The following is a 24,141-nucleotide window of genomic DNA, read 5'->3' as shown; positions in this document are numbered from 1 at the left end:
ATCGGGGTCGGGGTCCCGGCCTTCCGGCCCCGGCGCGCAACGAAAGCCTCCGGCCCCGGCGCGCGCGTGCGCACCGAGCCGCGGCGGCGAAGGGGTTAAGGGCCGGCGGGCGGGCCCCGCTTCCTGCGGGCGGCGGCTGTCGCGGGCCGGCGGAGCCATGGCGGCCACGGGCGTGCTCCCCTTCATCCGCGGCGTGGATCTCAGCGGCAACGACTTCAAGGTACCGCGGGGCGCGTGCTCCGGGGCCGAGCCCGGGCGGCGCCGCCGCGGGGCGCCGAGCAGCACCCCCCCCCCCCCGGGCTGCATTGGGCGGCCGGAGGGCGAGCTCAGGCCCTCGGCTCGTGCCCGGCGGGGCTGGCCCCGGGTCTGCCTCGCCCCGGCCCGGCCCGGCCGACGCGCGTCCTCCCTCCCGCAGGGCGGCTACTTCCCGGAGCACGTGAAGTGCATGACGAGCCTGCGGTGGCTGAAGCTGAACCGCACGGGCCTGTGCTACCTCCCCGAGGAGCTCTCCGCCCTCCACAAGCTGGTGAGGGGCGCCCGGGCCGGGGCGCTGCGGGCGGCGGGCCGCTCCCTCGGCGCTCTTCTCACCCTCTCCGGCTTCCCCGCAGGAGCACCTGTCCGTGAGCCACAACAGCCTGAGCACGCTGCACGGAGAGCTCTCCGGCCTCCCCTGCCTCCGGGTGAGCGAGCGCCGGCCGCCGCCGGAGGGCCCGAGCCCCCACCCCGCAGGCGCCGGCGGGGCGCGGGGGCCTCCGGCCGTGCCGGGCTCGGGTGCTGCGAAGCCAGGCCGCCGGGGCTGCGGCCGGCGACGAGGCCTGCGGCGCCGGGATGCGGGCGGCGGGCGCTGCCCTCCCCGAGGGGAGAGGGCTCCGGCTGCCCAGCAGCCTGACCAGCCAGCGCGGCGCCTTCTTAAGGTTCCCCCGAGGCTGGTCTCTGGGGCAGGCCGTTCCCGCCCCGCCCCAGGGGATGCTGGGACCCCCGCCCCGCGGCCGAGGACTCCTGGGCTCTGTCCCCTGTCCTGGCGCGGACGCGCAGGCGGCCTGGGGCACGCCCGGGCTCCCTTCTGCAGCCGCGGACTCGCTCGAGGGCACGCTCGGAGCCCTGCTCTGGGCTGGGAGGACCCTGGGGGCCACCGGGGTTGACCCAGCCTGGGGCCCTGCCCAGCCCAGGGGGGCTCAGGGGCTGGAGGTACTTGCTGGCTCTGCAGGATGCAGCCCACAGGCTGGACCAAATCCCTGCTGCTCCCTGCCCCCCGCCCCTAGGATCCCCCCTCCTCCTCCCTGCGGCTGTTGGGTGACCTCTGCCCCAAACCCCCTCTCCCCTCTGCAGGCGATCGTGGCCCGAGCAAACAGCCTGAAGAACTCGGGCGTCCCCGACGACATCTTCCAGCTGGACGACCTCTCGGTGCTGGTATGTGCCGCGGGGAGCGCAGAGCGGGCTGGGAACAAACCCAGCTGCAAAACCCTCTGGCTGGGCCACTGGAGAGGGCTGGTGACCCCGGGCTCCTGGGTCGTGCGTCCGAGTCTCTGCCACTTCCTGGCAGTGTGACCCCGGCATGTCCCTTCGCCGTCCGTCGCCACCGTTTGAACGGGGCACGGGGGGACCCTTCTGACCGCCCCTCTGCCTCTCGCCCCCAGGACCTGAGCTACAACCAGCTCACCGAGTGTCCCCGCGAGCTGGAGAACGCCAAGAACATGCTGGTCCTCAACCTCGGCCACAACAGGTGGGGCGGGCCGAGCGAGGGGCACGCGGCTGCCTGGAGCTGGGCTCTTCCTGGCAGCCCCCCACTCCCAACAGGGCTGGGGGCATGTGGAAGGGGGGCGGCTTGGGGAAGAGCAGCTGCATCCAGAGCTCTCCCACCTTGCCAGAGGCAGCCCCCCCAGGCTGGGGGAGGGAGGCTCCCCGCGAAGCCGTCCCCAGAGGGCGGCACCGTGACCGTGGGGCAGGACCTCGAGGCAGCCCTAGTGACCCTGGCGCATCCCCTCCTGCCCCCCCAGCATCGACAGCATCCCGAACCAGCTGTTCATCAACCTGACGGACCTGCTGTACCTGGACCTGAGCGACAACCGGCTGGAGACCCTGCCCCCGCAGATGCGGCGCCTCGTGCACCTGCAGACGCTGGTCCTGAACAACAACCCGCTCCTGCACGCCCAGCTGCGGTAGGGCCCTGCAGGCTGGGGCTGATCCGCCCCGGGGAGGAAAGCGGGAGCCTGAGGCAGGCCGAGCGGCCCCCCGAAGTGCCCCCAGCTCCCTCTGCGGGGGCTCCCGGCCAGCCCCGGGGCGCTCGACCCGCGGCCCCCTGGCATCAGGGGGACGACCCCGTGCCCCTGGGAGCAGCCTGTGACCCCAGCTGGGACCCGCGTCCCCCTCTCCCCCGACCCGGCATGTCCGGCGCCCGCAGCCCCCGCCTCATGGCCGCTCTCTGTTCTGCCCACTGAAAGGCAACTCCCGGCGATGATGGCGCTGCAGACGCTGCACCTCCGCAACACGCAGCGCACCCAGAGCAACCTGCCCACGAGCCTGGAAGGCCTGACGAACCTGGCAGGTCGGTGCCCGCTCCGTGGGCGTTTGCCCCGGCACCCGGGAAGGGGAGGGGGCAGGAGGTCCTCCCCCCAGGCCAGGTACCCGTCCTCCCAGGAGTGGGGGCCAGCCCAGCTGGAGGCAAGGAGCAGACTGGGCTGGGCTGGTGCTCGGGGGCCGTAACGAGCCCGGTTTAGGGTCTGGCTGATGTTTCTTGCTTCCAGCCCTCCGATTTGGGGCTCAGGCAGGAACTAGGTTGGCGGGGTAAAGGGCTTTCCTCGCTCTGCATCTTGGGAAGGTGGATGGGGCCTGGAGCGCCCTGTCCCTGTGCTCGTGGGCACTGCCATGCCCCGCCGGAGCCGCTCACCTACCCCTCTGGGGCCTTCGCTGCCCTCCTGCTGCCCCCCAGACGTGGACCTGTCCTGCAACGACCTGAGCCGGGTGCCCGAGTGCCTCTACACCCTGCCCAGCCTGCGGCGCCTCAACCTGAGCAGCAACCAGATCTCGGAGCTGTCCCTCTGCATTGACCAGTGGACCCAGCTGGAGACCCTCAACCTGTCGAGGAACCAGCTCACCTCCCTGCCCGTATGTAGCCTGCCCTGGCCGCGCCAAGCGCCCCGCTTCCCGCAGCCGCGGGCTCTCGCCGCAGTTTAGCAAGCGGCAAATGCCGTTGCATCACGAGCGGGGCCGGGCCTGCCCTTCCCGTGACTCAGCAGGCCTGGGTCGGCCCCCCTCGCTCGGGCTTCCTGCCCCCGGCTATGCCCAGCCTCCCAGGTCTGACCCTGCCCCGCGCCCCTCCCCACCCAGGCCAGGGGCAAAGCTCCCCCCAGGGAGGTGCAGGTGTCCTCCCTTGGCTGCCCAGCAGCCTTGCTCCTCGCCTCCCTGGGCCAGGCTGGACCACTGGCAGGGTGCAGATGCCGGGGGCTTCGACTGCGTGCCGGCCCTGACCCGGCCACAGGTGCAGAGGGGGTGACCAGCTCTGCTCCCCTCCAGTCGGCCATCTGCAAGCTGACCAAGGTGAAGAAGCTGTACCTGAACTCCAACAAGCTGGACTTCGACGGCATCCCCTCCGGCATCGGCAAGCTGGCCAGCCTGGAAGAGTTCATGGCTGCCAACAACAACCTGGAGCTCATCCCGGAGAGCCTTTGCAGGTGGGGGTCCTGGCCCGGGGGCGGGGGGCTGCTTGCTGTCGGCCCTGCTAGCTGCCGTCTGTCCTGGCAGAGCGCCCCCAGCCCCGTGGTACCCAGGCCCCGCAAGCACTGGGAACGGCCCCATGCCCTCCCCCTTCCAGGTGCCCTGCGCAGTCAGTGGCGGGGGGGGCTCAAGGCTCTGCGGGGTAGGCAGCCGGGCGTGAGCTGGGTGATTTTCTCATGGAGAGCAGGGGGTGGCTCAGCTGCCCGGGCCCCCCCGGGCAAGAGCAGGTGGCTGCTGCTCCCCGCACGGAGCGCTGTCCCTGCAAGCGCCCCTCCCCTGGGGCTATCGGGCTCCCCCCAGCCCGGGCCCACCACGCTAGCCCGAGCCGTGTGGGGGGAGTGCCAGCCCTTGGCTTATGTGGCCTCTTGCTCCCCTCGAAGGTGTGCAAAGCTGAGGAAGCTGGTGCTCAACAAGAACCGCCTGGTCACGCTGCCGGAGGCCATCCACTTCCTGACGGACGTGGAGGTGAGGTGCCTGTAGCAAAAACCATTTTTGGAGGGTCCCCCGAGACGCCCCTGCCGCCACATCCCCCTGGGCACTGCAGAAACGTGGGTGGGAGGGCTGCACCCAGCTCTGGTGCCAGAGTCAGCCGCGGGCCTGGAGCTGAGAGAGACCCACATGCTGCCGTGCCGGGCCTGCCCTGTCCCGTGGGGGCTCTCACAAGGCTGGAGCTGCGGCGCCCGGCACTGGGACAGGCCCGGGCAGCCCCGTTCCCTGCAGGGTGCTTGCACAACGCAGCGTGCCAGGGGAGCATGTGCTGCTGCGCTGAAGCGGGCCCCCGTGGGTGGCAGGGGCTACCTGGGGGGTCCCTTGCCATGTGACTGGCCACGGGCTTTGGGCTGGGGGGGCCTGGGTGCGAGCGAGCGTGTCGGTGCCCACAGATCCTGGACGTGCGGGAGAACCCCAGCCTGGTGATGCCGCCGAAGCCCGTGGACCGCACCTCGGAGTGGTACAACATCGACTTCTCCCTGCAGAACCAGCTGCGCCTGGCAGGCGCCTCGCCGGCCACCGTGGCTGCGGCCGCTGCAGGTCCGGGGGGAGGCAGCAAGGCGGGGAGCGGAGGCCAGACCAGCTGTGGGCCTGGCTCTGGCAGGGCTGTGGGGCAGGATGGCTCGGTGGTCACCAGTGCTTCCCCCCACCCGCGGCACAGGCGGCGGCACCAAGGACCCCCTGGCCCGCAAGATGCGGCTGCGGCGACGCAAGGACTCGGCCCAGGATGACCAGGCCAAGCAGGTGCTGAAGGGCATGTCCGACGTGGCGCAAGAGAAGAGCCGGACGCTGCAGGTGGGGGCTGGTGCCGGCACGGGTGGATGCCCCGTGCACGCGCGCGTATTGTGTGTGTGCGTGCACGTGACGGCATGTGTGCGTGCCCTGCCTAGTGCGTGTGTGTGGGTGCGTGCTAGCATTGTGCACGTGCACCATGTGTGGACCCCCTGCTTAGCCTATCCGTGCGCATGTGGGCACCCTGCCTCGCGTGTCTATGTGCGTGTGCGGGCAGCAGAGGCGGGGGGGTCCTCTGCCTCTGGTGCCCATCGCAGCCCCCCGCCCTCCCCCGCCAGGAGCACGAGGACGCGAAGTCCCCGGATATGAAGACGCGACGCTGGGACCAGAGCCTGGAGAAGCCGCACCTGGACTACTCGGAGTTCTTCACCGAGGACGTGGGGCAGATCCCGGGCGTGTCCGTCTGGCAGATCGAGAACTTTGTGCCCACCCCGGTGGACGAGGCTTTCCACGGCAAGTTCTACGAGGCCGACTGCTACATCGTGCTCAAGGTGACGGCCCCCCGCCATCCCCGACCCCGCCACGGGCGCTGCTGGGGCGGTGCAGACCCCTGGGGGAAGGGACTGGCCCAGGTCGCGCGGTGGGCCGCGGATGGGGCTGAGGATGCAACCCAGTGTCCTGCCTGCGGGGTGTTCGGACACGCTCTTTCTGGGCTGGACGTGGCACCCGGGTGTCCTGGCTTCCCTCCTTCAGCCGTGGTTTGCGCACTAGGCCTCTCTCTCTTTGAGGGCTGGTTGTACGACCCCGGCTCGCTCCAGCCGGCCGAGGCTTCCCCATCGCCTCCCGAGCGGCCCCTGCACCCTGGGGAGCAAGGCACTGAGACCCGACCCCGTCTCCCCCCCAGACCTTCCTGGACGATAATGGCTCGCTGAGCTGGGAGATCTACTACTGGATCGGGCAGGAGGCCACGCTGGACAAGAAGGCCTGCTCCGCCATCCACGCCGTCAACCTGCGCAACTACCTGGGTGCCCAGTGCCGCAGCGTGCGCGAGGAGATGGGCGACGAGAGCGACGAATTCAGCCAGGTACCAACCGCCCGGCTCCCCCCTCTGCCCCCAGCCTTGCCCGCCGCGCCGCCATCGGACGCACGAGTTCGAGACCCGCTCCCCGCCTGTGCCTGAGGCTGCCCTCAGCATTGGGGGTATGGGGAAGGGGGTGAGGCTATGCAGCTCCTGTGTGCGTCCGCTCCGGGGGCTTTCGGGCTCGGGGTGGGCTTCCAGCTCTGCCCTGGGGGAGCAGGGAGCCCCCCACCCCGCACTGTCCCTCTGCCCCAGGCTGATCCCTGGTCCTTGCCCTCAGGTGTTTGACCACGAGATCTCCTACATCGAGGGGGGCTCAGCCAGCGGCTTCTTCACCGTCGACGACACCCATTACCTCACCAGGTAGCGGCAGGGCTGCTCGGGCAGCAGGGCCGACCCCCCCCGGGCGGTGGCAGGGCAGCAGGGAGAGGGTCCCCGCGAGAGGCTGGAGCCGGAGCCGCGGGGTCCCTGCCTGGACGGCCAGCGCCGTTGCGCCTTGGGGGGCTCCGGGGGACGTGCTCACCTGCCCGTGTCGCTGCAGGCTGTATCGTGTCTATGGCAAGAAGAACATCAGGCTGGAGCCGGTGCCACTGAAGGGCACGTCGCTGGACCCCCGGTGAGTGTGGGTCCCCCCCCAGCCCCACATTGGGGCCCCAGCGCTGCGCCTCTCACCCCCGCTCCTCTGCGTCTCCAGGTTTGTCTTCCTGCTGGACCACGGCCTCGACCTCTACGTGTGGCGCGGGGGCCAGGCCACCCTGAGCAGCACCACCAAGGCCAGGTGAGCTGGGGGCAGGGCACGCACGGACCCGAAGCGGCCCTGGGGCTGGGGGGAGCCCGGGTCCGCGTCCCTCCGGCCCAGGGCTGTGCCCAGGCGCCGCGTGCCAGGGCCTGGCTCCCTGCCTCTTACCGTCCCCGGCTGCTCCCCCTCGCAGGCTCTTCGCCGAGAAGATCAACAAGAACGAGCGCAAGGGCAAGGCGGAGATCACGCTGCTGAGCCAGGGCCAGGAGGAGCCCGCCTTCTGGGAGGTGCTGGGGGGGGCCCCCCCGGAGATCAAGCCCAACGTCCCAGACGACTTCCAGCCACCCAAACCCAAGCTGTATAAGGTAGGACAGTCCCTGCCCCTGGCCTGGGGGTGCCCCCTACCCCCCTCACCTGCCCATCATCTCCTGTCACCCTGGCACAGGTCGGCCTGGGGCTGGGCTACCTGGAGCTGCCCCAAATCAACTACAAGCTCTCGGTGGAGCACAAACAGCGTCCGAAGGTGGAGCTGCTGCCGGAGATGCGCCTGGTAGGACTGGGTGCATAGGGGAGGGCACAAAGGGGGCATCAAGGGGGTTTCTACTGCCCCCTCTCCCTGCCCTGGCTCCTGAGAGCCCCCTGGGGGGGGTGGAAATGGCGCCAGATGCAAACAGCTCCTTGCGTGGTGGGAGAGCCACCCCCTCGAGTTGGGCAGGGGCTGTCCTGGGGGACCCCACACCCCTGCGAGCCCCTCTCCTGCTCCCCCCACAGCTGCAGAGCCTGCTGGACACGCGCTCCGTGTACATCCTGGACTGTTGGTCGGACGTCTTCATCTGGATCGGCCGGAAGTCCCCACGCCTGGTGCGGGCCGCGGCCCTGAAGCTGGGCCAGGAGCTTTGTGGCATGCTGCACCGCCCCAAGCATGCCATCGTCACCCGCAACCTCGAGGGCACCGAGTGCCAGGTGGGGCTGGGTGGGCTTGGGAGCCGGGCCAGGGACCGTGGGTGGATCCTCTCCTGCTGGGGGGAGAGTCTCATTCCCAGCCTCCCCCCTGCCCCGACTGGAGGCAGGCTGAGGTGCCTGGTTTCTCACCCCCTCCCCTCCCTTGCAGGTGTTCAAGTCCAAGTTCAAGAACTGGGACGACGTGCTCAAGGTGGACTACACCCGCAGTGCCGAGACCGTGCTGCAGGCCGAGGGGCTAGCCGGCAAGGTGAAGAAGGATGCCGAGAAGAAGGACCAGATGAAGGCCGACCTCACGGCCCTGTTCCTGCCCCGCCAGCCCCCCATGGCCCTGACGGAGGTACGGTCGGGGGTCCGGGCCTCGTGGGCTCCGCGAGCAGGGCTGTCGCCCCACGCACCCTCCGGAGCCTGCGATGGAGACATGTAGCAACCTGGGGCTCGCCCCCACCCCGCTGGCGTCTGGTTTGGGTTGGGGAGGATGTGCGAGGGGGAGTCTCCGTGGCTGGGTATTGCCAGTGCCACCTGGCCAGGGAAGCTGGGCCCCATCAGGCTCTGGGGTAGGTGGGGGCAGGCTTCGCGGGACGTGGGAGCACAGCGCCCAGCAGCCCAGCTCCCCTTCACCGTCCTTGTGTCCCCGGGGGGCGGGGGCAGGCGGAGCAGCTGATGGAGGAGTGGAACGAGGACCTGGATGGCATGGAGGGCTTTGTCCTGGAGGGCAAGAAGTTCGCCCGCCTGCCCGAGGAGGAGTTTGGGCACTTCCACACCCAGGACTGCTACGTCTTCCTGTGCAGGTACCGCCCCGGGTCGGGCCATCTGAGCCCTCGCTTCCTGCCCAGCTCTCTAGCTGGCACGGTGCGGAGCTGGCGGGGGCAGCATTTGGACTGGTGGGGCCACGGGGGGTGGCGGGGGCAGCTTGCGTGCCCCCTACCCCGCATCACCGGCGCCACCCCCCAGGTACTGGGTGCCGGTGGAGTACGAAGCAGACGAGGAGAAGAAAAAGGGCGAGGGGCCGGGCGAGGCGGAGGAGGAGGAGAAGCCGCCCGAGGAGGACTTCCAGTGCGTGGTGTACTTCTGGCAGGGCCGCGAGGCCTCCAACATGGGCTGGCTCACCTTCACCTTCAGCCTGCAGAAGAAGTTCGAGAGTCTCTTCCCCGGCAAGCTGGAGGTGGGGGCCGGGGGGGCCCAGGGGTGCAATGGAGGGTTCCCTGGGTGGGCGGGGCCTCCACCTGCTACGATGACGCGCGGTGTGGGTGGGCGGGGCCTCGTGCCTGCGGTGACGCAGGTGTGGGTGGGCGGGGCTTGCTTGCACTGAGTGGCATGCCCGGGTTCACGGGGTTCGTTTGCATTTGGGGTCGTGCATGAGTGAGCAGGGCTTAATTTGCATAGGGTGACCTGCTGCACGCGTGGCTGTGGTCTCATCTGCCTGTGGTGATGCAAATGAGCCCCGCCCTCTTGTATTTGGGGCCACGTAGGAGTGGCCAGGGCCTCGTTTACTGGGTCCGCAGGGCTGGGGGCTCATTTCCCTCTGGTGCAGGTGAATGGGTGGGGCCTCATTTGCATGTGCCCCGCCTCCTCGCTTGTCCCCCCCAGGTGGTGCGCATGACCCAGCAGCAGGAGAACCCCAAGTTTCTGTCGCACTTCAAGCGCAAGTTCATCATCCACAAAGGCAAGCGGAAGGCCAAGGCCGACAGCCTGCAGCCCAGCCTGTACCACGTCCGCACCAACGGCAGCGCGCTCTGCACCCGGTGAGCCCACGCTGTGCCCCTGGGTGTGGGGCGGGCGCTTCGGGGCCTCCCCGGGCAGGGGGTGACGCCAGCACCTCGTGTGCCCGCAGGTGCATCCAGATCGGCACCGACGCCAGCCTGCTCAACTCCGAGTTCTGCTTCATCCTGAAGGTGAGCGCCGGCGCGGGGGCCGCGGGGTGTCCTCTCGCCGAAGGAGGGAGCTCGTCGGGGCGGGGTGCTGCTGGAGCCCGGTCGCAGTTAGGGTCACGGAGCTCAGGCCCCGCGGAGGTCGCGGCTAGTGCCGCCAGACGCAGGACCAGCCCAGCCCAGACAGACGCAACCTCTGAGCCAAACGACAGTCAGCCATGACGTGACACGAGACCTCGCGCCTGAGCCTGCCGCCGGGGCCGCGGCAGCCAGCGTCCTGCGGCTGCAAAGCTTGTTAGCATCCACTTGAGAGAGCCCGGGGGACCCAGTCCGTGCCCGTCTGACACGGGGGAGGTCAGAAAGGAAACTTCCTCCCATCGGGCATCTGTCTGACCTCGAGCAGAGGGGCGAGACCCTACTGCCGGGAGCCAGCAGCTTTAAGTCCATGCGGGATCGCTGGCCCAGCCCAGGTGCCAACCCCAGCCTGGGCTGCAGCCAACACCCAGTGCTGCTGAGGAAGGCAAAAAAACTCCCCAAACCTTGACACGCATGGAGGAAAAAAATCCAGGCCTCATGCGGCAGCTAGCAGAGCCCAGAAGCCGGGGAAACCCTGTAGTAGAGCACGGGCATCGCTGCGCCTAGATGCCCCCCACCTAGGGGCTGTCCGCCCTCCTCTTGCACACCTCTGATGCAGAGCCCAGCCCTCCCCAGGCGTCGCCCACTGCCGCCGTGCTCTAGCAGGGAAGAAGCTCGCTCCAAGCCACAGATAGACGCTGGCCGGGGGGGCAGGTGGCCACAGACCCGGGTTCAGGTGCGCGGGTCAGGAGCGGGCCCCCGCGGCTGCTGTCGGCAGCTGTTAGGCAGTCCTGCCGCTGGGAGGCACTGGCCGCGTCTACACAAGATGCTCGTTACTACTGTGTCGTAGCGTCGCCGGTCGCTCGCTGGGAGGCGATGCTCCTGTGCAGTGCATGTCATTGGGCAACTGTGCGGGGATGTTGCTGTGCAGTAACGCCGGGTACGGTGTAGTCGTTTCATTTTTAGTACTTGGTTGTGCAAGTACTAAGCGACTGCCGTAACAGCCGTGCAGCATCTCGTCTAGATGCGGCTGCTGAGGACCTCGCCCGGTAGCCCTCGCGGCCGTGGGCTGGTGCGGACACAAATAACATGGGCCCAGGACCCATGAGGGCGGGCTGGCGCGGAGAAGTGGCAACAGAGGTGGGATTTGATCAAAGCCCTGAGGGTGATGACAGAAGCTGGAGCTGGGCTCTTCTCTGTGGGACTGGAAGCAGCGGCCTTAGGCTGCAGCAGGGGATTGAAGTGGCGGGGGTGTTTCTGGCTACAAGGGGGGCCAAGCGTGAAAACAGGCCCCGAGAGGGGCAGGGGAGTCCCCGTCCTTGGAAGTGTTCAGGAGCAGGGTAGGCAGGCACGTGGCTGTGAGGGTTTAGCCAGGGGTGATCCTGCCCTGAGCAGGGGCGATCCTGCCCTGAGCAGGGGCAGGACGCGGTCATCGCCCAGCTCGACTTCCCCACGATGCTTACGCTGGGGCCGTGACCTCTCTGGGGACCCCCCTGGCTGCGGGTCCTGGGTCCCGGTCCTGAGACAAATGTCTGTCCACTCCCAACCCCTCCAAGCAAAGGCCTCAGGGGGGAGTGCCCCAGATGCAGCCTGGGCACCAGCCCCTTAATGCCCCAATTTTGCCCCCGTGCTCTGACCTCTGCCCTCCCCCAGGTGCCCTTCGAGAGCACAGACAACCAGGGCATCGTGTACACCTGGGTGGGCCGTGCGGCCGACCCTGACGAGGCCAAGCTGGCCGAGGACATCATGAACCACATGTTCGACGACTCCTACAGCAAGCAGGTGAGGCAGGCGGTGCGGGGGTCTGTGCCGGGGGGGTCCTGCCTTCAGGTGGACAGTGTACAGATGCGGCAAGGCCGCTGGGGCCCGAGCAGAGCATCAGGGTGGCTTCCCACCCGTGTCCAGCTCCGTCGTCCCCAGTGGGGACAGAAGTGCCTCTGCACCTCCTCGCTGCCCCGGGGGCAGAACAGGCCTCGGCAGGACCGTGAAGCCTGCGGAGCTGTGGGTGACTCCTGACCCCTCTCCATGTCCCACAGGTGATCAACGAGGGGGAAGAGCCTGAGAACTTCTTCTGGGTGGGCATTGGGGCCCAGAAGCCCTATGACGAGGATGCCGACTACATGAAGCACTCGCGGCTCTTCAGGTGCGCCCGGGCGGGGGGACACGGCCTTCAGCTGCACCAGGCACAGCCCGCTGGGGTGGGCTGCTGGACCTGCCAGGGTGCTGGCATCCCCTCCAGCTGGGCTGGGGCAACCTCCTGCCCTTCGCAGCCCTGCAGCCTCCATGGCCCCAGACTGGAGACCCCCTGTGCACAGGGTCTGCAGGGGAGGGGGGCGCTCGTTGGGGCTGGACGCAGCCTGGACCCTTGCGGCCCTGAGGCGGGGGGTGGGGGGGGCAGCTAGTCCTGGCGCCCGTGCCTGATGTTTTGGTGCCACAGGTGCTCCAACGAGAAGGGCTACTTCTCCGTGTCCGAGAAGTGCTCGGACTTCTGCCAGGATGACTTGGCAGACGATGACATCATGTTGCTGGACAATGGCCATGAGGTGAGTCCCGGGGCTGGCTCCTGACCCCTGACCCTGCAGGTCTGGCCAGCCGTAGCACCCTGCTTTGTTCCCAATACCTCCCGGCTGCCCTCCTGCCCGTAACCCACACTGGCCCCTGACCCCCTGCTCTTCCCTGCAGGTTTACATGTGGGTAGGGACCCAGACCAGCCAGGTGGAGATCAAGCTCAGCCTGAAAGCCTGCCAGGTAAGAGCCTGTCCCCAGCCGTGCTGCCGCCATGCACCCCTGGGGACCCTGCTCAGGTGTGGTGGAGCCAGAGGCACCCCCTCCTCCTGCATGGGGGAGCCTGTGTCCCCTGGGGAGGGGAGGGAATGTGCTGAGGGGTGTTGGAGCATGTTGGTCGTTGACCCTTTAACCCTGGGTGTCTCTGCCCTGCTGCCCTTGTAGAGGTGCCTGGCTTTGGCCTTTTGCTCCCCTGCTCGGTGTTGGCTGCCCCAGAGGGAGGTGGTAGAGGCTAGTTCATGCAGCTCCCTAGCTGGATCGGGGGCCAGGCCGGGTGTGGGGGCAGCAGTGGGTGTAGCATTCCCTTAAGGTCAGTGAGCAGGCTGGAGCCTGACCCCCCCCCACCCCCGCAGGTGTACATCCAGCACATGCGCTCCAAGGACGCCGAGCACCCACGAAAGCTGCGCCTGGTGCGCAAAGGCAACGAGCCCCATCCCTTCACCCGCTGCTTCCACGCCTGGAGCGGTTTCCGCAAACCGCCCGCCTAGGCCAGGCTGGGTCGAGCGGGACTGCGCAGGGTCAGCCCTGCACCATGCACGCCGCTTCGGGAAGGGCAGGAACAGAGACCCCCCCCCCACCCTGGCCCCCTACCCCTGCAGCCCCCAACGCTGGCTGGTGCTGCCCGCACCGCCCTGCTGCTGGACCTGTCTGCGCTGCGCTCAGCATGGCTGCAACGGGTGTGCGGTGCCTGCTTCTGCCTCTTCCTCAGCACTGGAGACCCCAGCAGGCACCGCTGAGCCCCAGGCAGGGGCTGCTGTCTGGAGCTGGCTTCCCTTGCGTGCCTCCGGGCTCCGAGGAGGAGCAGGCTGTGCCATGCCTGGAGGCAGGGAGGGCTCTGGCCCCCTCCCTGGAGCCTGGGGCCCGCAGCGGCAGGGGCACTGGGCAAACAGGGCATCAGCTGGGAGCTGGCGGCTGCTCAACCCAGGCAGAAGTGGTAGAAGCAGAGCAGCTGCTCCAGCCTCAGCCCAGCTCCCTGCGGCTGGGGGCAGGAGGAGGTTCAACCCCCGCCACCCATGCCCCAGGTTGTGAACAGGAATGAGCAGCTGTCTGTGCCTTAGGGACCCACTGCTCCCTGCCGCTGGAGCGCAGCAGCCCGGCCTCACTGCCCCGACCCTCCCTCGCCCTGCAAATGCTCTCGGGCGCTGGGGCTGGCTGACCCCTCCCCGGGCCCAAAACGGCTGCCACGCTGGGCTGAGCCCCCATGGCCTCTCGTGGCACTGAGTGTGGGGCAGCACCCAGTGGGCACCTTTGCTGCACAGCGCCTTCCTCCCCCAGCCCCAGCAGGCTCTGCCCTTGGCTGCTGCTGTCTGCGCTCGTGGGGGGGTCAGGGGGTCGGAGGGGGGCTGTCTGGGCCCGTGTGCTGCATCATATCAATAAACTTGCACTTCACAGCTCGCGGTGGTCCTGGTGGTGCTTGCAGAGAAGCAGGGGAGGCCATCCCTGCCTGTGCCCCCGCCCCAGGGAGCTGGCTGGGGCCATGCGGGGACTCCCGTGGAGCTGGCCGGGGCAGGCACGGCGGGGGCTGTAATGCGCGGCAGGAGAAGGTCTGATCAGGAAGCAGGCCCAGGAGGTCGCATCTAGTCCAACCCCCTGCTCAAAGCAGGACCAGCCCCAGCTACAGCATCCCGGCCAAGGCTGTCTAGCTGGGTTTTGAAAATCCCCAAGGATGGAGGAGAGTCTGCCACCACCCTGGGGAGCCTGGTCCAGTGCTTCCCCTCTTAAGGAGAAAATCCTTCCTAATATTCAGTTTCCCTTATTGCAGCTTGAGCCCATTGCTCCTTGTCCTGGCATCTGCCCCCACTGCGACCAGCCCAGCTTCATCCTCTTTGCAGCCCCCGTGCAGGGAGGTGAAGGCTGCTATTCAGTCCCCCTCGGTCTGCTCTTCTCCAGGCTAAATAAGCCCAGTTCTCTCAAGTCATGCCGCACCTGCCCCCAAAGCATTTTGTTGCCCTCCGCTGGACTCTCCCCAACTTGTCCACATCCTTTCTGCAGTGAGACACAGGACTCCAGATTTCATAGACATTAGGGCTGGAAGGGACCTCGGGAGTTCATCGAGTCCAGCCCCCTGCCCAAAGGGCAGGAAGTCAGCTGGGGTCATAGGATCCCAGCAAGATAAGCATCCAATTTACTCTTGAAGGTGTTCAGCGTAGGTGCTTGAACCACCTCCGCTGGCAGACTGTTCCGGACCTTGGGGGCTCGGACAGTAAAGAAATTCTTCCTTATGTCCAGCCTGAAGTGGTCTTGCAGGAGTTTGTGACCGTTCGACCCTGTCATCCCTCGGGGTGCTCTGGTGAACAGACATTCCCCCAGATCCTGGTGGTCACCCCCGATAAACTTATAGGTGGCCATCAGATCACCCCTGAGCCTGCGCTTTTCCAGGCTAAAGAGTCCCATGGCTCTCAGCCTGTCATCGTAAGATCTGTTTTCCTGACCTCTGATCATGCGCGTGGCTCTCCTCTGGACTCTCTCAAGCTTCTCCACATCCTTTTTGAATTGTGGAGCCCAAAACTGGACACAGTACTCCAGCTCCGGCCTCACCAAGGCCGAGTACAAGGGGAGAATGACGTCCCAGGATTTGCTCGAGAAGCATCTATGGATGCACGCCAGCATTTTGGTCGCTTTACTAGCCGCAGCATCTCATTGCAGGCTCATGTTCATCTTGTGGTCAGTGATGACCCCCAAGTCTCTTTCTTCTGTAGTGCTAACCAACGTAGCACTGCCGAGCCTATAAGGGTGCTGCAGGTTTTTCCTCCCAAGGTGGAGAACCTTGCATTTTTCGGTGTTAAACACCATCAGGTTCTCGTCTGCCCATTTGCTGAGCTTGTCCAGGTCAGCCTGGATCACCCGTCTATCTTCTGGCGTGGATGCTTTGCCCCAAAGTTTGGTGTCATCGGCGAACTTGGCCAGTCCACTCCTGACTCCAATGTCCACATCGTTAATGAAGATGTTGAACAGGATGGGTCACAGGACACCATGATGAGTGACTGCCATCAATCACAACCCTCTGGGTCCGACCACGAAGCCAATTTCCCAGCCAGCGGATCGTGGTGGAGCCAAGGCCACAACTGGGCAGTTTGGCCAAGAGGTGATCATGGGATACCAGATCAAAAGCTTTTTTGAAGTCAAGATATATGACATCAATCTCTTCTCCCTTGTCCAGGTGATAGGTCACCTGGTCATAGAAGGAAATGAGATTGGTCAAACAAGACCTACCCACAACAAACCCGTGCTGGCTATCCCTTGGGATGTTAGCCTGGGCCAGTCCCTCAAGGATGGCCTCCTTAATAAACTTTTCTAAGATCTTCCCCAGGATAGAAGTCAGGCTGATGGGCCTGTAGTTAGCCAAATCCACTCTCCTCCCTTTCTTGAAGATCGGCACCACATTGGCCTTCTCCCAGTCTTCGGGCACTACACCAGAGCGCCAGGAGCTCTCAAAGACCCGTGCCAGGGGCTGGGCTATGGCGCTCGCCAGCTCCTCGAGTGCCCTGGGGTGCAGGTTGTCAGGGCCGGCTGACTTGAAGGTATCCAGCTTCTCAAGGTGTTCCTTCACGAGGTCAGCATTGATGGAGGGTAGGGGATCCCCCTCACCCAGATTTCCCTGTCCCATAGCAGGCATGGGTGTCCCGTGTGACTGATGAAAGACTGACGCAAAGTACCTATTTAATAGGTTGGCTTTTTCCTGGGCGTCAGTTGTCAGTTGCCCCATCTGGTTTAGCAGGGGTCCAACATGGCCCTTGCTTTTCCTCCGGCTCCCCACATATCTGAAAAGGACTTTTTGTTGTCCTTGATGTGGCCTCACCAGTGCTGAAGAGAGGGGACAAATCACTTCCTTCATCCTACTGGCACTGCTCCCACCAGCGCAGCCCGGTATGCCATTAGCCTTCTTGGAAACAAGGACACACTGCTGACTTACATTCAGCTTATTGTCCGCTGTCCCCCCCAGGTCCTTTTCTGCAGAGCTGCTGCCCAGCCTGCACCGGTGCAGGGGGTTATTCTGTCCAAGATGCAGGACTTGGCACTTGTCCTTGTCGAACCTCATGAGATTTCTTTTGCTCCAGTCCTCCAATTTGTCGAGGTCGCTCTGAATCCTAGTCCTACCCTCCAGCGTATCTACTACTCACCCAACAGACTTGCCAAGGGTGAACTCCATCCCATCTTCCAGGTCATTGATGAAGACATTGAACAAAACCAGCCCCGGGACCGATCCCTGGGGCACTGCACTTGATACCAGCTGTCAACTAGACACTGAGCCATCGATTACTCCAAGCCCAACAATCCAGCCAGTTTTCTATCCACCTTGCAGGCCATTCATACAGCCCATACTTCCTTACCTTGCTTGTGAGAAAGCTGCGGGAGACGGTATCAAAAGCCTCGCTACAGGCAAGGTGCATCACATCCACGGGTCTCCTCCCATCCACAGCCAGGCAGTCATCTTATCACACAGCGCAATCAGATGGGCAGATGCAGCTCGCCCTGGGTGAATCACCACCTTCTCCTCCAAGTGCTTAGAAATGGATGCTTTAAAAGGACCTGCGCCATGATTTTTTCCAGGGACTAAGGTGAAGGCTGCTCATTTCATTTTGACAGAGCAGCAGTCCGTTTCGACTTTTGTTTAGAGTCAAAACGCCTGTTCTGTCAAAATGTTTTGCCATTTCAACATTTTGCCCGTAGGCTATAATGGGGAAGGTTGAAACCAGCTATAAACTTTGTCATTTCTAGCCTGACACTCGCAGGGATGGTAGCCCCTTCTCAGGGCATGAAGCATGCCAAGTTTCAAGATCAGGATATGGGGGCTCAGAGAAACTGCACCCCAAAATCCTGAATGCAAGACTCATGTCACATGCATGTGTTAAGCCACAGCTGGGTCAAAACTGCAGGCGTGCTATCCCTCACTGAGGCCATGAAACCTGCCAAGTTTCAAGGAGATTGGTGCAGGGGTAAAGCTTAAGAGAGTCCAGAGAAGGGCCACCCATATGATGGAAGACTTGTGTGGCAAGCCATGAGGAAAGGCTGCGGGACCTGGGGCTCTTCAGCCTGAAAAAGAGACGGGTGAGAGGGGCCCGGGTAGCAGGTTACCGCTACATCAGAAGTGTGCGTCTAGGGCTCGGTGAACAACTCTTCACCAGAGCACCCTTGGGGAAAACTAGGAGTACTGGTCACAAACTCCGGGCAAATTGTTTCAGGCTCAGGATTAGGAAAAACTACTTCACAGCTAGGGTGTCCAGACTGACCCAAAGTCCTGGGAAGATCCCACTAGGAGTAATTGTCAATGTTGAAATGTTTCAGGGATGACTCAAGGGAGGAAATGCTGCTGAAGTACCCTCTCCAAGCTGTTCTTCCACCACCTAGTCTTGACAAATGAAGTTAGCCGAGTGAAGAGGCATTAAATAGCCCAGCTTTCCCCCCAGAACAGACTTGCCTTCTGCAAGGGACCTACTGTTTAGAGCAATGGTATAGCTATGATAATCCAGGAATTAAGAGGCAAGGATTTCTCAGGGTAACATCTTGTATTGGACCAACTACATTGATCTCCTGCTGGAGAATGCTTGCATTTGAGGGCATCACAACTAGGAAGTTGGTCCAGTAAAAAACCATGACTTTAAAGAAACCCTTACCTCTCTGGCCAGACATGCAGATCACTTCAGAGTCACGAGGAATCGATCACTCGCTCTAATGACTAAGAATTGCAATTGCAAAAGCTTGTCCTGGAAGAGAAGCAAAACACCCCTTGCAGCACTGACGGGTTTAAAATTAGGGGCATCTTAGCAATGGAAAAGTTGTCTTCGCAAGTCAGTGCGCTGCAGGGGAGAAGACGGATGCTTAGAAACGTGGTGGAAATCTGGAATTCGTATTAAAGAGCCTGACCTTCGTATTAAAGGTCCTCACCCCCAACCCAGAAAGTTTGAGAAGCGTTTCTGAACACTGCTTGCTCACAGAACTGGCACTTTCCTTCACTTACAGACCAGCGTGGAACGAACCTGAAGTTCAGCGCCAGAACGAGGACGCAGCCCCAACAGCCCAGGAGTTGCACCGGAGGCAAGGATTTCTTAGGGTGGTCTCTTCTGACCATCTAGTTGGGTAGAGTTAGACAAGCGTTCAAGTGCAAGAGGTAGGCGAGGGACGTCTTGCCTGCAGAAGCTTGTGCAACTCTATCCCAGCAAGTAGAAGAGGTCACCCGAAGAAATCCTTGCCTCTCCAAAATTTCAAAGCAGGGCTGAGCAGAAGCTGAGGAGATTTGGATTATGCAGGTTCTGAGGAAAGAGGGGAGGTGAACGATGAGAGAGAGGGAGCAACATCGCACTTAACACGGGCCGAAAGAGAGGAACCGGAGGCTGAAGGGGAAGAGAGGAGAAGGCCAACTCCTGGGCGCACGGGCCGGGGTGAAGGGAGCACGGCCAAGGGAACGTAGATGTCTGCCCCTCTGCACGTGCAGGGGGGACAATGGATCTTTAAACAGAAAAACCGATAAGCGGCACGCGCTAACGAAGTGCAGAAAGACCTCTCGCCATTGCCCCTTGCGTCCCATAGCAAATACCCGATCGCGTGGCCAAGCCCTGGGGGTGAGGGGAGTAGCTGCCCAAGGCCTACGGATACCCAGCACCCCCACTGTGGAAGAGACCTGGGACACCCCAGCATGCATGGCCTGGGACCCAGAGCACGTGGCGGGCCAGTAGGGGCGCCCCTGCGTTGAGCCGCCCACCTCCCTGCGCCCGACCACCTGCCAGGCTCCCTTAGGGGCATCTTACGTCCGGCCTGATCCCTTCCTGGAGCACATACACTAGCCTGGGGGTAACGTAGCCGCCACCACCCCGAGAAGAGACTGTCTCGGCCCTGTGTCCTCGGGGAAACACAGGCCTAAGTCCTACGGGTACTCAACCCAGTACAGGCACTTCCCCAAGTCAGGGGGCAAAAAGTAAAGTTCCCCTTAGTCTGCAGACCTAAGGGGTCTCTTAGGCATAATTTAGACCCACCCTTCAATCAGTCTCCCACACCAGTCACAAAGGAAGACTTTATTGGTTACCGGGGTAGGGTGAAAATAGGGCACAAGATTGAGCAATGTCCTAGAAATCCTAAAGAGCAAACAGTCTGGTGGAGGTAGCCTTTTGATCACACATCTGTGTTACTGCCAGCTAGATATCTAATCCGATCGAGTAGCCTACTCACATGCATCTTCCAAAGGCCGGTGCCGTTTCCCTCTGGAGGCTCTCACTGGGTTCCTGGCTCGTGAGTTTGGGGGAGAGAGCCAATCTTAGATGGTAAAGCTCCTCTGCGTCCCCCGCGTGGCTGCTGCTTCACCTCATGGCCTCCTGGCCCATCCTAACTTATATAGCCCCCCGTGACCTCATTCACCTGGTCCAGTGGAGGCCAGCTGCGGCTGGCTGTCCGCCAACCAATTTGAAATGCATCACCCGTTACCGGGCAGACTCCAGCCCCCCAGGTAGATGCCCCTCACCCAGGTGGCTGATGCCGGTCCCGTGGGCTGAGGGAGCAGGTGTCCCCTCCCTCAGGATTGCAGCCAGCTCCGGTCACCTAGAGAGACAGGCTGAGGGGCGACTCCTCTGTGCTGGGCCCACATTAATCACATTGTCACAGGGCAGAGAATCTGGGGAGAAACCAAGGTGGCTTTCTGCCACAGACGGCTGTTGCTGCCCCCGTGGCAGGGCCCAGCCCAGCACTGCCTCCCCCACAACCCAGTGAAGTGTTCAGATACCCTGGACACCCCCCCACCCCCTGCAGAGAGCAGCTCAGGGCTCTGGTTGCCCCCCTCCCCCCCACAAGCAGGAGCCCAGTGCTACGAGATAGTAAATGCTTTATTTTCCATATTAAAAACCAGTATTTTTCCTATTTAATAACTAAACACTGCTAAATCCATCTTAACAAAAAGGTCACGAGGGGGTTGTGCTGCCAGGGATGCTGGAGCCTGCCCCCAGGCTCCCCTGCCCGGGCACAGGACAGGGCCTAGAGATGCCCCAGATGGGGAGGGACAGGGGGCAGCTTGGCCCCAGCTTGGCATATCCAGTTGTACCTGCAAGGAAAAGCACCCACAGGCCTGCATGGTCCCAGCTTCCACCCCCACAGCCCCTCCAGGCCTCGGCCCCCTTCGCCCTGTGCCACGTCACAGTAAACCCCGCTGCACCCCCTTGCTCCGTGGCAAGAAAGTGGGCAGGTCCCAGGCAGGGGAGCAGGGCTGCAGCGAGCCACCCCCAGCCCTGCAGCTGGCCTGCCCGCAGGCCCCAGGGCCCTGCCTGCCCCGGCACTGGGGAGCAAAGAAGCCGGCTGCTCCAGCAGTGGGAGCTGCCATGTTAGCCCCACTGTGGGAAAACCCAGCCCAGCCTGCGCAGGCAGAGGGCAAGGTGCAAACCCAGGGAGAAGCCCTGCAGGGGTGAAGGAAGGAGCCAGGGCACCGGGGGCAGGAACCAGCACAGGCAAAGCCTTGCCCAGCTCACAGGCTGGAGCAGCCCTGGCTGGCCCCTCTGCCCCCCAAAGCCCAAATCACGCGCCTTCAGCAGCCGCCAGCCCCACACAAGAGCTTGGACAGTGCCAGGGGAGGATCTTAGCAGCACCCTAAAGGAGAGCGCTGAGTCCCCGATGGGGGGAAGCCCTTGGAAAACCTGGTGTGTTGAAGGCCACTGTGTTTGTCCCCTGCCTGAGCGCGGGAGTGAGGATGCACCCCTGCCTCCGCCAGAGCATGGACATGCTCCTCTGGGGTAATGAGGGTGATTGGGACAGGCCTGTGCCCCACGGTGCTGGTGCTGCATGGCAGCCGTGTAGGTTTGTGGAGGGGACAAAGTGGGTGCAGCAGTCGGGCCGCTCCTCCCAGCTGGAGCAGCCACGTGCGGAGCGAGGCGCTGAGGGGGCACCGCAGCCAGAGGGGTCAGGGCCCTTGGCATGGGCTGGGAGCAGGGAGCTGGTCAGGCTACATCTCCAGGGAGTTGGCACCAACAGGGAAGGTCCTCCATGCCCTCATCCGTAGGCCTTGGCAAACCGGAGAGCAAGGGTGAAAGCCCCATCCCCGTCCACAGCTCTGGTGCCACAGGGCAGCCCCGACCGAGGAAGGTGCGCGGTGGGCGTGAAGTCCAGGAGCTCCTGGGGGCAGGCTGAGAGCCACGTCTTGCAGCTCCGTCCATGTGCTCCTCAGGTGGGGGGGATGGTGAAAGGGAAATAAGTGACGAACAAGTGTCTAAGACCTTCCAGGTCCGGTGCGTCCAGAGGGGCCCAGGCCCCCGTGCCGGCCCTGTCCACGCTGGCCGAGCTGTAGTGTTGTGCGGGGAGGGTCTCGGGGCAACGTCAGGTGGGGAGAAGTCCAGCCGCCGCGCAGGCAGGGAGCCGACCCGCACCAGCATCCAGTCTGGGTGTTAGGAAGGCGGCGGCAAGTCTACATTACGCGAGGGGCTCTGGGGAGAAGCGTCGCTGCATCCTGGGGGAGTCGTACATCTGCAAGGTCCGTGTGGGGTGCGGCCACAGGGGCCACGGCAGCTGCTTTCCTGCAAGAGCGCGCACATGTCAGCTGTCAGCAAGGCTTGGGGGGGTGCAACAGCACACAGCTGCCTTCTTATGGGGCAGGAGACCGACTGGGGGAACGTGACCAGCCTGCGCCGGGACCCCGGGCAATAGCACGGAGGACGGATCCATCCCTTCTCCCTCCCCTGCCACCCCCAGCAAGGCGGCAGCAGCAGCAGCAGCTGCCAAGCTAGGGCCCGCCCCCCCCCCAAGCTCCTTCAAGCACTGCCCTACAAGCTGCAGCCCTGGCTCATTCCCCCTTTGCCCCCCATAGAAAAAAAAAAAAGCAGCTTTCCCTCCTCCCCCTTCACTTCCAGCCTTGCAAATCCAGAGATTTTCCGTTTCCTTGCGCAGCAGCTGAGTGGTGACACTGCCCTCCACGGGGCACAGGCTGAGCTGCCAGGCGTCTTGGACCACCTGGATGGGCCCCAGGCCTCCAGGCAGCCAGACGAGTTGATGAAGGTCCGGGGTCTGCACCGTGGACGCTCTCCCCGCCCAGGCAGGCGTCTCCAGCTAAGCTGGTCGGGCTCCCCAGCCTGCCCTGCTCCATCCACCCTGCATCCCCTACTGCCCCCTCCAGCAGCCCAGCCAAGGAGACCTGCTGGGGCTAATGTAGGGAGGCCAGGACAGCTGCAAGACACGAGCCTGCCGCAGAGGGGCAGCAGCCCTGCACGACAACCCGGGCAGCTCCCGGCTCTCAGCGGCACACGGGGTCCCGACTCGGCCCAGCTGCCCGTTCCCCCGCCATGGCGCCGGGCTGCCTCGCACCTCACTTGATGAGAATCCCCAGCAACCGAGCGTCCTCCTCGCTTAGGATCCTCAGGTTTTTATCGGCTTCCTCCGTGGAGCTGGGAGAGAGAAGGGCACGGTGTTCACGAGGCCCCAGCCATGGCAGCGCTTCCAGGGCACCCCCCACCCCGCCAGGCGAAGCTGGAAGCCCCCTCGGCTCTGCGCACCGCTGGGGGCTCCCGGGTGCGGAGAAGCAGAGGCTCGGAGCCACAGAGAGGAGACGTGGGCTTGGCCTGGGAAGCCGGTCACATCCACGTGCTGGGCTCTGCCAGGGGAGGGCAGAGCAGGCCTGAGAGTCACCGTGACAGCCCGGCTGGAAAGCCCCAAGACGCCCCATGCCCACTCACGCCAGGAAGTCCTTCACTTCCTCCACGGTGATGTCCCCAGTGGAGTCCACGGGGGTCTCCAGGCTGCTGTTGGGGGAGTCGATGGGCGTCAGGGAGAAGGCAGCCTGGTGCTCCTCAGACGTCCCTGCGGGCAGGGAGCAAGGGCACTGCTGGGTGCTGGGGCCTCTCACGCTAGCTCCAGAGGGGCTGTGCTGGCAGGCGCTGCCCGGAGCCAACACCGCCCCGGGGGCTGCTCCAATAATACAACCCACCCCCACCATCGCAACCTGGGGAACACCTCCTAGCCCCCCGAGCCCCAGCATGTCAGGGACCCCCGAGCCAACCTCTCCTCCCAAAAAAGGCGGAGGCTGCAGGGCGGGGCTGCAGCCCCACCACCCCACAGGGAGCCCCACGAACTTGTGCCAGGGGGAGGCACAGACCAGGGGTGGCACTGCCAGGCACAGACCCCATCTCTCCCACTGCAAGATTCAGCCATCAGCACCCAGAGCAAGGGCAGCTGCAAAAGAGCAGCTCCCCGCCCCCCCCCCCCCCCGCGGTGCCTGGCATCTCCTTACTGTCACTGTCGGCAGGGGAGTGGCTGGCCTCTGAGCCGGGAAGGATGTTCGTGCCGTTGGCCTGGCTCATTTTCGGCGTCCCAGGGAAGCTGTTCCTGAAGGACAGAGTGGGGGAAGAGGGGCCACAATTCAGGCTCCCAGAGCCTGGCCCATCATGGGACGATCCCTGGGCAACACCGTGATGCGCAGCCAGGTGACAACCTTACCCCAGACAGGTGCCATCGTGCCGCCGGGCGAGCTCCAGGTAACAGAGCGGCTCCGTGATGTTTCGGGCGCTCAGGGAGAAGCGCTCGAACTCCGAGGGCGAGATCAGGTAGAAGCCTGTCGGGAGGGGACCCAGGACTGCGTCAGGCACCTCCTGCCCGGGGTCATGGTGCTGGCAGAGCTGCCCAACATGGCTCGACCCTGGAGACCTGGCTCCCACCGCTTCCTTCCAGCCTCTAGCAGGCCTAGGACGGTTCACATCCCGGTGCCCACAGCACCAGGGAACAGGGCAGCACACAAGGAC

At 64.4% G+C, this 24,141-nt stretch overlaps 2 protein-coding genes across 6 annotated transcripts in view; one reads left to right on the top strand and one right to left on the bottom strand.

The window, feature by feature from the left end:
* Positions 1-86: 86 nt before the first annotated feature.
* FLII (FLII actin remodeling protein) lies at positions 87-13,836 on the top strand. The gene is made up of 30 exons (XM_090024209.1): positions 87-220; positions 416-526; positions 609-680; positions 1,330-1,410; positions 1,638-1,723; positions 1,998-2,159; positions 2,442-2,545; positions 2,930-3,105; positions 3,514-3,671; positions 4,095-4,179; positions 4,596-4,743; positions 4,865-4,998; positions 5,274-5,486; positions 5,840-6,019; positions 6,294-6,376; positions 6,555-6,629; positions 6,708-6,791; positions 6,946-7,117; positions 7,198-7,302; positions 7,524-7,715; positions 7,864-8,052; positions 8,364-8,503; positions 8,667-8,877; positions 9,303-9,457; positions 9,547-9,607; positions 11,312-11,440; positions 11,695-11,801; positions 12,096-12,201; positions 12,341-12,406; positions 12,796-13,836. The coding sequence occupies exons 1-30, from the start codon at positions 158-160 to the stop codon at positions 12,928-12,930; spliced, it is 3,783 nt and encodes a 1,260-aa protein (XP_089880335.1). The 5' UTR covers positions 87-157; the 3' UTR covers positions 12,931-13,836.
* Positions 13,837-20,235: 6,399 nt separating this feature from the next.
* LLGL1 (LLGL scribble cell polarity complex component 1) overlaps positions 20,236-24,141 on the bottom strand; it is a 38,081-nt gene continuing 34,175 nt past the window's right edge. For all 5 annotated transcript variants that reach the window (XM_090023504.1, XM_090023506.1, XM_090023505.1 and 2 more), the window contains 5 exons: positions 23,840-23,954; positions 23,634-23,728; positions 23,080-23,203; positions 22,712-22,791; positions 20,236-21,927 (listed from right to left, as the gene is read on the bottom strand). In XM_090023504.1, coding sequence (XP_089879630.1) covers positions 22,713-22,791; positions 23,080-23,203; positions 23,634-23,728; positions 23,840-23,954 — 413 coding nt within the window. In that variant the 3' untranslated portion in view covers positions 20,236-21,927; position 22,712. The remainder of the gene's footprint in view (positions 21,928-22,711; positions 22,792-23,079; positions 23,204-23,633; positions 23,729-23,839; positions 23,955-24,141) is intronic.

The sequence above is a fragment of the Crocodylus siamensis genome, chromosome 12 (genome assembly GCF_052110815.1).
Source record: "Crocodylus siamensis isolate JL-2025a chromosome 12, ASM5211081v1, whole genome shotgun sequence".
Lineage (NCBI taxonomy): Eukaryota > Metazoa > Chordata > Crocodylia > Crocodylidae > Crocodylus > Crocodylus siamensis.
The sequence above is the reverse complement of the archived record's forward strand: the minus strand, read 5'-3'. Positions and strand labels throughout refer to the sequence as shown.

Bases quoted from the DNA above. Each gene is read 5' to 3' on its own strand.
- FLII (XM_090024209.1), top strand. From the start codon at position 158: ATGGCGGCCACGGGCGTGCTCCCCTTCATCCGCGGCGTGGATCTCAGC. The intron at 8,053-8,363 runs GTACGGTCGGGG...GGGCGGGGGCAG, and splicing joins CCCCCATGGCCCTGACGGAG to GCGGAGCAGCTGATGGAGGA. The intron at 8,504-8,666 runs GTACCGCCCCGG...GCCACCCCCCAG, and splicing joins TGCTACGTCTTCCTGTGCAG to GTACTGGGTGCCGGTGGAGT.